Source organism: Ornithorhynchus anatinus, chromosome 13 (assembly GCF_004115215.2).
Source record: "Ornithorhynchus anatinus isolate Pmale09 chromosome 13, mOrnAna1.pri.v4, whole genome shotgun sequence".
Classification (NCBI taxonomy): Eukaryota; Metazoa; Chordata; class Mammalia; order Monotremata; family Ornithorhynchidae; genus Ornithorhynchus; species Ornithorhynchus anatinus.
This window is the reverse complement of record NC_041740.1, coordinates 39,457,701-39,471,575: the sequence shown is the minus strand read 5'-3', so window position 1 is coordinate 39,471,575 and position 13,875 is coordinate 39,457,701. Positions and strand designations below refer to the sequence as shown.

Here is a 13,875-nt window from a genome sequence, read left to right as displayed (position 1 = left end):
AGTATTTATTGAGCGCTTACTATGTGCAGAGCACTGTACTAAGCGCTTGGAATGAACAAGTCGGCAACAGATAGAGACGGTCCCTGCCGTTTGACGGGCTCACGGTCTAATCGGGGGAGACGGACAGACGAGAACGATGGCAATAGATAGAGTCGAGGGGAAAAACATCTCGTAAAAACAATGGCAACTAAATAGAATCGAGGCGATGTACATTTCATTAACAAAATAAATAGGGTAATGAAAATATATACAGATGAGCGGACGAGTACAGTGCTGAGGGGATGGGAAGGGAGAGGGGGAGGAGCAGAGGGAAATGGGGGGGAAAGAGGGTTAAGCTGCGGAGAGGTGAAGGGGGGGTGGTAGAGGGAGTAGAGGGAGAAGAGGAGCTCAGTCTGGGAAGACCTCTTGGAGGAGGTGAGAACCTTTATTTTAATGACTCTATTTGTAAGTACTTTTATGCCTTCCTCCTCGGTTAAAGTGTGAGCTTTCTTGGGGCAGGGAATGTGCACACCCAGTGGGAGCTCAATAAATGTTCTTATTACTCTTAAAGGAGACACACACATCCCACATGCTGTGATTTGGGGTTTATTGACATCCCACCCACCAGCCGGGTACCGCGTGCTCAGACAAGGATTTTTCCCTGGGCTTGCGGTCGGGGCTGGGTTTCACCAAGGACACTCAGGGAAGCCCAGAGGAGAGAGAGAGGGACGATGGCTCAGGCTCTGTCGCAGGGCCAGAAGCCTGACTTTCCACCTTGGCCAGGGATCAGAAACTAATTCTTCTGGAGAATCTCCTTGATCCAGGGAAGATAAAAGGAGATGCGAGTATAGACGTTGGGAGGTTTCCCGGCCCATCTCCCGTAGGAGACGATGCCCTGGGCTTGCTTTCCACACACCATAGGGCCTCCTGAATCTCCCTGCAGGACAAAACAGAGGGGGACAATCGATCGATCAATCGATTGTATTCATTAAGCACCGATGCTTAATGTGTGCAGAGGTACTAAGGTTTTGGGAGAGTGCAGTAAAACCGAGTGGGTAGACCTGTTCGCTGTTCAAAACAAACAGTGTAGAATGGGAGAGACATTAATAAAAATTAATAAATTACGGATATGGACCTAAGTGCTGTGAATCAGGCTGCCTTCCCTCCCCACTCCCTTCCCGGTTTGTCAGATGGGGAAGGAGAAATCCCATCCCCAGTAGTTCCTGAGGGGAGTCAGGAACACCCTCTCCCTTCCCCATCCTCCAGCCTCTCCCTCTCCTTCGGGCATCGTTCTGGCCCCGATCCCGACTCCTTCCCACGCAGAGGGTCCTGACTCAGTCACCAAATGCCCCTGATGGCAGACACCCTAGAGAACCGATGCCGGAGGGGCCTGGAGAGGTTTCCAGCTGTCACCACCCTGGGGTATCTGCTGTCCCCACCCTCCAGGGGACCCGCCCCAGCCGCACCGTACAGGGGAAGGTCTCTTACCTTGTAGGAGGACTTATACGATTTGGGGTTCCCCACACACAGTTGACAAGAGGGTTGGAAACTTCTGTAGAAAGAGCACTGGGCTGGAGGCATCACTTCTAACTGTACCTCCTGGAGCGTGCTCGTTTTGGGACCGTTCGCTCCCATCATCCCCCATCCAGCCACAGAACACGTGGTACCGGGTTTCACGTTAGTCACCGGCAAAGGCAGACGGATGACATTCACCTCCTTTGTCATATTCGCTGCGTGGACCAGCTAGGAGTGGAAGGAGGAGAGGATGGGGTACGGATCCGGTGACAGACAACTGAGCAACCCTTCCCGCTCCCCAGAGAGCTGGGCCTCACGTCCAGGAACCCAGGGGGAGTGACCAGATCCCCCTCCCCGGGAAGAACAGGGGCAGCTGAGCCCTTGAGGACTCTCCTTCCAGGACGGTGACAACTGACATGACAGTCATGGGGGCAGGGGGAGATGGGAGAAATGAGGGGGTGGCACCTTAAGTAACATGATGTCGTTGACGTGGGTGCGGTTGTTATAGTCGTGAGAGAATTTCTCCGCTACAGGGATTCGCTGTTGAGTGGCTTCTCGATATGCGATGCTGTGAGCCCCGAGAAGGACCCCCATTTTGCTATGGGAAGAGAAAAGGCCGAGGAATACTGGCGTAATTTACAAATGGATGATGAGGCTTCTCACTCTCCCCCAGGGTGGTTCTGAAGCAGCACGGCCTAGTGGATAGAGGCCGGGCCTGGGAGTCAGGAGCTGAGTTCTAATCCCGGCTCTGCCACTTGTCTGCTGTGAGGCCTTGGGTAAGTCACCTCACTTCTCTGGGCCTCAGGTAGGGAGTAGGGATTAAGACCATGAGCCCCATGTGTCCAATCCGATTATCTTGGCACATAGTAAGCGCTTAACCGATGTCATTTAAACAAAAAAAAAGTCCGCCCGACCCTGGTACAGAGGAAGGCAACCATGGGGTACACCCCAAACTCTCTCTCTCTATCTCCTTCTGCCTCACGTGCGGCTAAGGACTCAGTCTCCCAGGCCCCTGGGACCCCTCCCAGGGAGGAGAGAGGGTGTGGGGAGGGGAGGTCTCACCTTCCACGGCAATGAGCAGCTGTCAGCACAAAATCCTTTCTCACCAGGAACCCCCCACATTCGTGCACTTTGCCGTTCTTGTAGTATTTCAAATACGCCATGTACGGGCGAGAGTGCGGCTTTACTTCCCTGCCGCCGATAATCTCCCCTGAAACAGACCCACCAACCCCGAGGAAGAGGTGAGTCCCAGGCCCAAACCTGAGTCCTCCCGACCTGGGAGGCCAGAAGTGAAGGAAGCCAGCGCCTTGTTTTGGAGAAAGGGCAGACCAGTCAATCAGTCGGTCCGTCGATCATATTTATTGAGTCCTTCCTGGATGCAGAGCACGGTCCTAAGCGCTTGGGGGAGAGTACGCTATGACATTATAACAGACACGTTCCCCCCCCGCAACGAGCTTACAGTCTAAATGGGGAGACCGATAAGTCTCTCAACACCGGGCTGTTCCACTAGTGGTACAGCACTAGAAGTCTCCACCATCCTTCCTCTCTCACAAGCCCGTATACTCATCCTTGATTCCTCTCTCTCATTCAACCCACATATTCAATTCATCACTAAATCCTTTCGGTTCCACCGTCGCCACATCGCTAAAGTCCATCCTTTCCTCTCCTTCCAAAATGCTACCATTTTAATCCAATCACTTACCCCATCCTGCCTTGGTTACCGTGTCAGCCTCCTTGCTGACCTCCCTACCTTCAGTCTTTTCCCACTCCAGTCCGTATTTCACTCTGCTGCCCGGATCATTTTTCTACAAAGACGTTCAGGATACGTTTGCCCGCTCCTCAAGAAACTCCGGTGGTTGCCCATCCACCTCCACATCAAACAAAAACTCCTCACCACTGGCTTTAAAGCATTCGATCACCTTGTCGCCTCCTACCTCACCTCACTACAATCCAGCTCTTCTCTAATGCTCACCTTCCCAAAGAGCCCCGCGTGGGACAGGGAATGTGCCCAACCTGATTATCTTGTATTTCCCCAACACTTCATACAACGCCTGGTACCTGGTAACAAATCCCATAAAAAATGGAGGGAGAAGAAGAGGAAAGGAGAGAGGAGGAAAATGGAGAAAGAGAGAGAAGAAGATGATTCTGCTGAGGTAAAATGGTGGGGTTAATGGGGGAAGGCCCCCTGGACTCACCAGCCCCTGCTCCAGGGGGAAAGAGAAGAGAGAGCAGGAACATAAGCAAGGACTTCATCTTCTTCTGCACTAGTCAGCTGCAGGTCTTAGCAGCCTCACGTCTTATAGCACCATCCCCACGCCTCCTGGGCAGGAAGGGAGGGATCAGGAACCACAGAAACCCCCGGGCCGCATTTATTGTCTAATCTCTTCGAGTCGACAAAGAAAGCTGACCCTCCTCCTTCCTATCCAGTGCCACTGAGATGGGAAGCAGCGTGGTCTAGTGGAAAGGCTTGGGAGTCAGAAGGACCTGGGTTCTAATCCCTCCTCCACCACTTGTCTGTCTGTGACCTTGGGCAAGACGCTTCACGTCTTTGCCCTGTCACCACATCTGCGAAATGGGGGTTAAAGCTGTAAGCCGTCTCGTCGAATATGGTCAAACAGCTTTTTATGTGTTTGAATGAGGATTTCTTTAAAAGTCACCGTGAGCCCCCTGGAGCTTCCTTATTCTCCCTTCTGCATCCTCTACGCCTTTGATCTGTGACCTTTGGACATTTGATATTCGCCCCAACCCCACAGCAGTCACGTCCATATCTTTAAATTATATATTATAAATTACTCGTTCATTCTTTTAATGTCTGTCTCCCCCTCTAGGCTGTAAGTTCATTACGGGCAGGAAGCCTGTCTGCTAATTCTGTTGCATCCTACTCTCCCAAGCACTTAGTAATAATAATAATAACGTTGGTATTTGTTAAGCGCTTACTATGTGCCGAGCCCTGTTCTAAGCACTGGGGTAGATACAGGCTCATCAGGTTGTCCCACTTGGGGCTCACAGTCTTAATCCCCTTTTTACAGATGAGGTCACTGAGGCACCGAGAAGTCAAGTGACTTGCCCAAAGTCACACAGCTGGCAGGTGGCGGAGCTGAGATTAGAACCCACAACCTCTGACTCCTAAGCCCGGACTCTTTCCACTGAGTGGTCCACACATAGTAAGCGCTCGATCTAAAAACCAACGCTTGATTGGTTGCACAAAGTGAAGCCACAGTTCACACTGTGGATTTTCCAAATAGAAATCTTACTGACACCGGACAGATATTCTGAAGGGACAAAAGTTATTTTAGAGGAAGACACATTTTTTAAATATTTCTTGTTATATTTATTCAGCCCCAACAAAAGTAAAATAAAAATATGTGGTAGAAAAAATGAGTTCTGTGGTTTTCCCTTATGAAATGGGAGCCCACAAAGCTTTAGCTAAGGTAGAAATTTTTAAATTCAAGCGCTTAGTACGGTGTTCTGCACACAGTAAGCGCTCCAGAAACACGGCTGAATGGATAATACACTGAATTCCCTTCCACAGGTCTCACATCAAACAACACTGCCCGAATCGTTTTTTTAATAAAAGAACAATTACTCTGCAGATCCCAAATGAATTTTCTTTCATGGCTTATACTAGAGTTAAGGTACCGTGTTTGAGGAGACAGCTGACCGTGAAGATGTCTTCTAAATAAGAGAAGCGACGTAGCGTAGTAGAGGTGGGGCCTGGAAGTCATAAGGAGCCGAGTTCTAATCCTGGCTCTGACACTTGTCTGGTGTGTGACCTTGGGCCAGCCACATTATTTTTCTGTGCCTCAGTTCCCCGATCTGTAAAAATGGGGATTAAGACCGTGAGCCCCATGTGGGGCATGGACTCTGTTCAACCTGATTGTGTTGTATCTACCCCATTGCTTAGTGCAGTGCCTGGCACAAAGTAAGTGCTTAACAAATATCATAAAAAAAATACAGATGCACTTGAAAAGAATCGAGATAAAGGTGCAGAATGAATGAAACAGCTCCCCAGGACTGTTCTTTCCACTCGGCCCTGTAGCTCCTAACTACTAAAATCAATTCTTTATTTTAATCGCTCTATTTGTAAATATTTTTATGTCCTCCTTCTCGGTAAAAGTGTGAGTTTCTTGTGGCTGGGAATTTGTTGCCGGCTGGTTTGGTAGTGCCTTCCCCCACCCAATATTCAGGACAGTGTACAGCCAGTGGGAGCTCAATTAATGCTGCTATTAATCTTAAAGGAAACACACACATAGACAACATTGTGATGCTTAGGGTTTATTGACATCCCACCCAGCCGGGTACCGTGTGCTCAGACGAGGAGTTTTCCCTGGGCTTGCGGTCGGGCTGGGTTTCACCAAAGTCGCTCAGAGAGTCAGAGACAGAGAGAGACAGAGAGAGAGAGCACAGATGGCTCAGGCTCTGGACGAAGGTGAGGAGCCTGACTTTCCGCCTTGGCCAGGGCCCAGAAACTAATAGTTCTCGAGAATCTTCTTGATCCAGTGAAGGTAAAAGGAGATGCGAGTAAAGACGTTGGGCGGTTTCCCACCCCATTTCACATAGGAGAGAATGCCCTGGGCTCGCTTTCCACACACCAAAGGGCCTCCTGAGTCTCCCTGCAGGACAAAACAGAGGAGGTTAATCAATCAATCAGTCAATTGTATTCATTAAGCACTAACCGTGTGCAGAGCACTGTACTAAGCTTTTGGGAGAGGGCAGTATCACCAAGTTAGTAGATATGTCCGCTGCCCAGAACAAACAGTGTAGAAGGGGAGAGACATTTATATAAGTAAATAAATTACAGATATGGGCCTAAGTGCTGTGAATCAGGCTGCCTTCCCTCCCCACACCCTTCCCGGTTTCTCAGATGGGGAAGGAGAAATTCCATCCCTAGTAGTTCCCGAGAAGAGTCAGGAATTACCTCTCCCTCCCCCATCCTCCAGCCTCTCCCTCTCCCTGGGCATTGATCTGGCTCCGATCCCGGCTCTCTCCCGCCCACCGGGTCCTGACTCTGCTGTCCGGGGTGGGGGTTTGGTGGCTGACACCCCCGAGATCCGATGACGAAGGGGGCAGGAGGGGCCTGGAGACGTTTCCAGCTGCCACCGCCCTGGGGTATCTCCTGCCCCAACTCCCCAGGGGACCCCCAGCCGCAACCTACAGGGGAAAGTCACTTACCTTGTAGGAGGACTTATACGATTCGGGGTCCCCCACGCACAGTTGATAACAGGAGTGGAAACCACTGAAGATATAGCAGTGGTTTGGAGATATCACATCTAACTGCAACTGCTGCAGCGTGCTGGATCCCTGACCATTCACTTCTGTCCTCCCCCATCCAGCCACAGAACACGTGGCCCCGGGTTTCACACCAGTCAACCCCCGAGGCAGACGGATGACATTCACCTCCTTTGTCATATTCGCTGCGTGGGCCAGCTAGGAGTGGAAGGAGGAGAGGACGGGGTACAGATCCGGTGACAGACAACTGAGCAACCCTTCCCGCTCCCCAGAGAGCTGGGCCTCACCTCCTGGAGCCCGGGGGAGTGACCAGATCCCCCTCCCCGGGAAGAACAGGGGCAGCTGAGCCCTTGAGAACTCTCCTTCCAGGACGATGACAACTGACATGACAGTCATGGGGGCAGGGGGAGATGGGAGAAATGAGGGGGTGGCACCTTAAGTAACATGATGTCGTTGACGTGGGTGCTGTTGTTATAGTCGAGAGAGAATTTCTCCGCTACAGGGATTCGCTGTTGAGTGGCTTCTCGATATGCGATGTCGTGAGCCCCGAGAAGGACACTCATTTTGCTATGGGAAGAGTAAAGGCCGAGGAATACTGGCGTAAATAACAAATGGTTGATGAGGCCTCTCACCCTCCCCCAGGGTGACTCTGGCCTAGCGTGGCCTGGGCCTGGGAGTCAGAAGGACCTGGGTTTTAATCCCAACTCTGCCACTCGTCTGCTGTGTGACCTTGGGCAAGTCACTTCGCTTCTCTGGGCCTCAGTCCCCTCATCTGTAAAAATGGAGATTCAGACTGTGCGACCCAGGTGGGCCAGGGTCTGTGCCCAAACCAATGACCTTGGCAGATAGGAAGCGCTTAACCAATACCATTTAAAAAAAAAAACAAAACCCACCTGACCCTCGTTCAGAGGAAATCAACCACCGGGATACACCCCAAACTCTCTCTCCCTGCCTCACATGCTCCAAAGGATTCTATCTCCCAGGCCCTTGGGACCCCTCCCAAGGAAGAGAGAGGGTGCAGGGAGGGGAGGTCTCACCTTCCACTGCAATGAGCAGCTGTCAGCACAAAATCCTTTCGCACCAGGAACCCCCCACAGGTATGCAGATTGTCGTTCTTGTAGAAACTCAAATACGCCATGTATGGGCGAGAGTGCGGCTTTACTTCCCTGCCGCCGATAATCTCCCCTGAAACAGACCCACCAATCCCGAGGAAGAGGTGATTCCCAGGTCCAAACCTGAGTCCTCCCAACCCAGGAGGCCAGAAGTGAAGGGGTGACAGGAAGTCAGCACCCTGTTTTGGAGAAAGGGTCCAGCAGGCAGTCCATTGCATTTATTGAGCGTTTACTGTGTGCACATTCCCTACCCATAACAAAGTTACAGTCTAGAGGGGGAGGCAGACCGGTCCCCCACTTGTGGAATGTCACCGTACAAGTCTCCACCGTCCTTCCTGTCTTGGTGTTATCCTTGTCTCCCCGCTCTCATTAAACCACATATTTAATCCATCACTAAATCCTCTCGGTCCCACCTTCACCACATCGCTAAAATCCCTCCTTTCCTCTCCATCCAAACTGCTTCCAGGTTAATACAGCCACTCATCCTGTCCCGCCTGGATGACTGCATCAGCCTCCTTGCTGACCTCCCTGCCTCCCTTCTCTCTCCACTCCAGTTCATACTTCACTCTGCTGCCTGGATCATTTTCCTGTAAAAACGTTCAGACCATGTTTCCCCCCTCCTCAAGAAACTCCAGTCATTGCCCATCCATCTCCTCATCAAATAAAAACTCCTCACCACTGGGTTTAAAACATTCAGTCACCTTGCTGCCTCCTACCTCACCTCGGGACTTTCCTACCTCAACCTAGCCCACATATTTCTCTCCTCTAAGAATAATAATGTTGGTATTTGTTAAGCGCTTACTATGTGCAGAGCACTGTTCTAAGCGCTCAGGGAGATACAGGGTCATCAGGTCATCCCACATGAGGCTCACAGTCTTAATCCCCATTTTACAGATGAGGTAACTGAGGCACAGAGAAGTGAAGTGACTTGCCCACAGTCCCACAGCTGACAAGTGACAGAGCCGGGATTCGAAACCATAACTTCTGACTCCCAAGCCCGAGTTGTTTCCGCTGAGCCACGCTGCTTCTCTAATGCTAACCTTCTCAGTGTAACTCAATCTCATTTATCTCACGGCCGACTTCTCTGGTCCATGTCCTGTCTCTGGCCTGGAACGCCCTCCCTCCTCATATCCGAGAGACAATTACTTTCCCCTCCTTCAAAGCCTGCCTTATTGAAGGCACATCTCCTCCAAGAGGCCTTCCCTGACTAAGCCCTCCTTTCCTATTCTCCCACTCACTCCTGCATCGCACTGACTTGCTTCCTTTATTCATCCTTCCTCCTAGCCCCACGGCACTAATGTCCATATCTGTGATTTATCTATTTATTTGATTATTTATTTCTTCATAGTGACATCTGTCTCTTCCTCTAGACTCTAAGCTCGTTGGGGGCAGGGAATGTGTCTGTTTATTGCTATATCGTACTCTCCCAAGAGCTTAGTACCGAGCTTTGCACACAGTAATCGCTCAATAAATTTGATTGATTGATTGATTGATTCATCGTGGATGGAGCAGCAAATCTTCCCTCTTCCTTGAAGTCCCTTCTGAATCAATCTGGTCCAGATTTCAGTGAGCTGAGTGAGAAATTCCTCCTTACAGAGAGAAATCGCTCCATTTAGCTGCCTAGCAACTATCCCAGATGTAGAATTTCTTTGATTTTCCCTGCCGCAAAACTCCCCTAAAACACCCCTAAACACCCCTAAAACACCCCTAAATTCATCCCCTTCAAGATGTCTTGCTTTATTTTAATTGGACTCCCTCCTGCTGCAGCAAAAACCCTCTCCTCCTCCTGCTTTACTCTTGGGGAGAGAGGAGCAGCTTGTCACCACCTTCCTTATTCTGACCCTCTGCCCGGTCCACCCTGAAGCTCCCTCAGCCTTCGCTCCTCAATCCTAGGAGACCTCCTCAATCCTAATCCCCGTTTCCAAATTGAGTAGACTTCTCCCGTTTTTATTTCTCATCCCCAGTTTTATTCCCCCTGCTCCTCCAGGGAAGAGGAGGGAAGTCAGGACCTGGGTCTAATCCCTGCTCCATCACTTGTCAGCTGTGTGACCTTGGGTAAGTCATTTAACTTCTCTGTGTCTCAGTTTCCTCAGTCAGCCAGTCAGTGAAATGTATTAATCGAGTGCTTACTGTTCTAAGCGCTAGGGAGAGTACAATATAACAATATAATAGACCCACTCCGTGCCCACAGTGAGCTTACGGTGTTAGAGGAGGAGACAGACATTAATATAAATAAATAAATGACAGATACGTACATAAGTGCCGTGGGGCTAGGAGGGGGATGAATAAAAGGGCAACACAGAAGGGAGTTGAAGAGAAGAAACGGAGGGTTAAGTCAGGGAAGGCTTCTTGGAGGAGATGTGCCCTCAATAAGGCTTTATGGCAGGAGAGAGTCATTGTCTGTCGGCTGTGAGGAGAGAGGGCATCCGGGTCAGAGGTAGGATGTGGGAAGAGGTCGGCGGTGAGATGGATAAGATCAAGGTATGGTGAGAAGCCTGGCATTAGAGGAGCAAAGTGTGCAGGGCTGGGTTGTAGCGGGAGAGTAGTAAGCTGAGGTAGGAGGGAGAAAAAGTGATTGAGTACTTTAAAGCCAATGGTAAAGAGCTTTTGTTTGATGCGGCGGTAGATGGGTAACCACTGGAGGTTCCTGAGGAGTGGGGAAACATCGCCTCAGAGTTTCTCTAGAAAAATGAGCCGGGCAGCAACGTGAAATACGGATTGGAGCTGGGGAGAGACAGGAAGCTCGAGAGGTCAGCAAGGAGGCTGATACTGTAATCAAGGTGGGGTAGGATAAGTGTGTGGATTAACACGGTAACAGCTTGGATGGAGAGGAAAGGGCAGATTTGGGCGACGTCGTGAAGATGGAACCGACAGGATTTAGTAATGGACTGAATAGGTGGGTTGAATGAGAGAGAGGAGTCGAGGATAAAGTTACGGGCTTGGGGGATAGGAAGGATAGTGGGGCTGTCTGCAGTGATGGGAAAGTCAAGGAGAGGACAGGGTTTGGGTGGGATGATAAGGAGTTCTGTCTTAGACATTTTATGTTTGAGGTGATAGGAAGACATCTGAGTAGAGGTGGCTTGAAGGCGGGAGGAAATGCAAAACTGCAGAGAAGGAGAGAGATCAGGGCTGGAGATTTGGGAATCATCTGCGTCAAGGTGGTAGTTGAAACCATGGGAGTGAATGAGTTCTCCAAGGGAGTGGGTGCAGATGGAGAATAGAAGGGGACCCAGAACTGACCCTTGAGGGACACCCACACTTTTAGAGGGTGGCAGGCAGAGGAGGAGTCCGCAAAAGAGACTGAGAACGAGTGGCTCGAGCCTAAGAGGAGAAACAGGAGAGGACAGCGTCAGTGAAGCCGAGGTTGGATGATGTTTTCAGGAGGAAGGGGTGATCCACCGTGTTGAAGGCAGAAGAGAGGTGGAGGAGGATTAGGATGGAGTGGAGGCTGTTGGTTTTGACAAGGAGATCATTTGAGAGGACGGTTTCTGTGGAGCAAAGGGGACCGAAGTCAGATTGGAGGGGGTCAAGGGGAGAATTGGAGGAGAAGAACTTGAGGCAACGGGTGTAGACAACTCGCTCAAGGAGTTCGGAGAGGAAAGGAAGGAGGGAGATGGGGCGATAACTGAGGGGAGCGGTCGGGTCAAGGAGGGCTTTTTATAGGACAGGGGAGACATGGGCAGGTTTGAAAGCAGTGGGAAAGAAGCCACTGCAGAGTGAACAGTTGAAGATGGCAGTTAGAGAGGGAAGAAGGGAGGGGGCGAGTGTTTTGATGAGGTGTGAAGGAATGGGGTCGGACGTGCAGGTGGAGGAGGAGGATTTGAGAGACGGCAGGAGATCTCCTCAAGAGATACTGCTGGAAAAGATGAGAGGGTTGAAGAAGGAGCAGGAGGTGGAGGGATGGGGGAAGACTGCGAGCCCTGTATGGACTCTGTCCCAATCTGATTCTCTTCTATCTACCCCAGTACTTGTTACAGTGCCTGGCACATAGTAAGCGCTTAACAAAATACCTTAAAAAATGGGGAGAGAAGGCGGTGGGGGGGCGAAGAGAGAAGCAAATGGAGAGAGAGAGAAGGAGATGGCCTGCTGAGGTAAAATGGGGAGCTGGTGGGGTGGGAGAGCAGGTCCCCTGGACTCACCAGCCCCTGCTCCAGGGGGAAAGAGAAGAGCCAGCAGGAACACGAGCAAGGACTTCATCTTCTTGGAGAGGGTACCCGGACAGCTGCACCTCCTCCGCCACCCCAACCCTCAGGTTTTATAGAATCCCCTCACCCCAACTCCACCCCCGCCCCCCTTCCTGGGCAGGAAGGGAGGGATCGCAAACCACAGAAACCTCCAGGCCTCATATATTGTCACATTTCTTACAGTCGATAAAGAAAGCTGTCCCTTCTCCATCCTGTCCACTGCAACTGAGATGAGAAACAGTGCAGCCTAGTGGAAAGACCATGGGTCTGGGAGTCAGGGGACCTGGGTTCTGATCCCGGCTCCGCCACTTGCCTGCTGTGTGACTCTGGGGAAGTCACTTCACTTCTCTCTGCCTCAGTCGCCTCATCTGTAAAATGGGGATTAGGACTCTGTGCCCCATGTGGGACAGGGACCGTGTCCAAATCGAGTAGCTTGTGTCTACCCCAGCACTTCCGTAAAATGGGAATTAAGACTGTGACGCCCATGAGGGACATGGACTCTCCAACCTGACTAGCTAGAAGAACGTTCAGGCCATGCTCCCCCACTGCTGAAGATCCTCCCGTGGTTGCCCGCCCACCTGCGCATCAGTCAGAAACTCCTCTCGGAGGCCTTAACGCCCTCAATCACCTTGACCCCTCCTACCTCATCTGGCTCCTCTCCTGGCTCCTATTACAACCCAGCCCATACACTTGGCTCCTCTAATGCCAACCTTCTTACTCTAACTCGATTTTGTCTCTCACCACTGACCTCTCACCCACAACCTGCCTCCACCTAGAATTCCCTCCCGCTTCATATCCATCTCCTCCAAGAGGCCTTCCCAGACTAAGCCCTCCTTTCCCCTTCTCCCACTCCCTTCTGCGTCTCCCTGACTCCCTCCCTTTATTCACCCCCCCCCCCACCAGTCCCACGGCACTTATGTCCGTATCTGTCATTTATTCATTTATATTAATGTCTCTCTTTCCCTCTAGACTTTAAGCTCATCGTGGGCAAGGAATGTGTATGTTATGTTGCTACACTGTACTCCCCTAAGTGCTTAGTACAGTGCTCTGCACAAAGTAAGTACTCAGTAAATATGATTGGCTGACTGACTTGTATCTATCCCAGGAGTTCTGTAAAATGGGGGTGAAGACTGTAAGCCCCATGTGGGACATGGACTCTGTCCAACCTGATTACCTTTTATCAACCCCGACGATTAGTGCAGTGCCTGGCACATAGTAAACGCTTAACACATACCACTCCCCCCAAAGTTGAGAGCCCTTTAATCCTCGGCATCCAGGTCCTCGGCATTCTCTCGGAGGGGAAGTGGTCCTAAGAGGTGCCAAGCCAGGTGACCCCAGGAGTGTTGCCGATTCCAATGGACTCCTTTCTCTAACGGGATGGTATTGTATTTGTACTGTATTGGGTTTTCTACTTAATTAGATACTACAGTGTGAGTGATGGAGGATCACCTTCAAAGCCTCACTGAAGGCCCATCTCCTCCAAGAAGCCTTCCCTGACTAAGCCCTCCTTTCCTCTTCTCCCACTCCCTTCTGCATCACCCTTTTGCTTGGATTTGCACCTTACATTCACCCCTCCCTCAGCCCCACAGCATTTATGTGCATATCCATAATTTATTTCTATTAATGGCTGTCTCCACCTCTAGACTGTACTCCTGACGTGCATGTTAGGTTAATCTGAGAAGAACCGAAAGGGTGAGCTGGGGTGAAGCGAGAGAAGAAGAAATTCATTCATTCATTCACTCGTATTTATTGAGCACTTGCTATGTGCAGAGCACTGTACTAAGTGCTTGGAATTTACAATTCGGCAACAGAGAGAGACCATCCCTGCCCAACAACGGGTTCACAGTCTAAACGGG

At 50.8% G+C, this 13,875-nt stretch overlaps 2 protein-coding genes across 3 annotated transcripts; both read right to left on the bottom strand.

The window, feature by feature from the left end:
* Positions 1-569: 569 nt before the first annotated feature.
* On the bottom strand, positions 570-3,879 carry GZMB (granzyme B (granzyme 2, cytotoxic T-lymphocyte-associated serine esterase 1)). Of its 2 annotated transcripts, NM_001242706.1 has the most exon segments (8): positions 571-917; positions 1,468-1,491; positions 1,493-1,722; positions 1,960-2,092; positions 2,557-2,703; positions 3,690-3,692; positions 3,694-3,703; positions 3,705-3,741. In NM_001242706.1, coding segments are annotated over 8 exon segments (720 nt in total). In that variant the 5' UTR covers positions 3,733-3,741; the 3' UTR covers positions 571-772.
* Positions 3,880-5,756: 1,877 nt separating this feature from the next.
* Positions 5,757-12,041, bottom strand: LOC100082304 (duodenase-1-like). Its single transcript, XM_029078209.1, has 5 exons — positions 11,975-12,041; positions 7,761-7,908; positions 7,158-7,290; positions 6,667-6,921; positions 5,757-6,107 (listed from the first exon to the last, which is right to left on the bottom strand). Exons 1-5 carry the CDS (start codon positions 12,030-12,032, stop codon positions 5,964-5,966), a joined length of 738 nt encoding a protein of 245 aa, XP_028934042.1. The 5' UTR covers positions 12,033-12,041; the 3' UTR covers positions 5,757-5,963.
* Between the last annotated feature and the right edge of the window lie 1,834 nt (positions 12,042-13,875).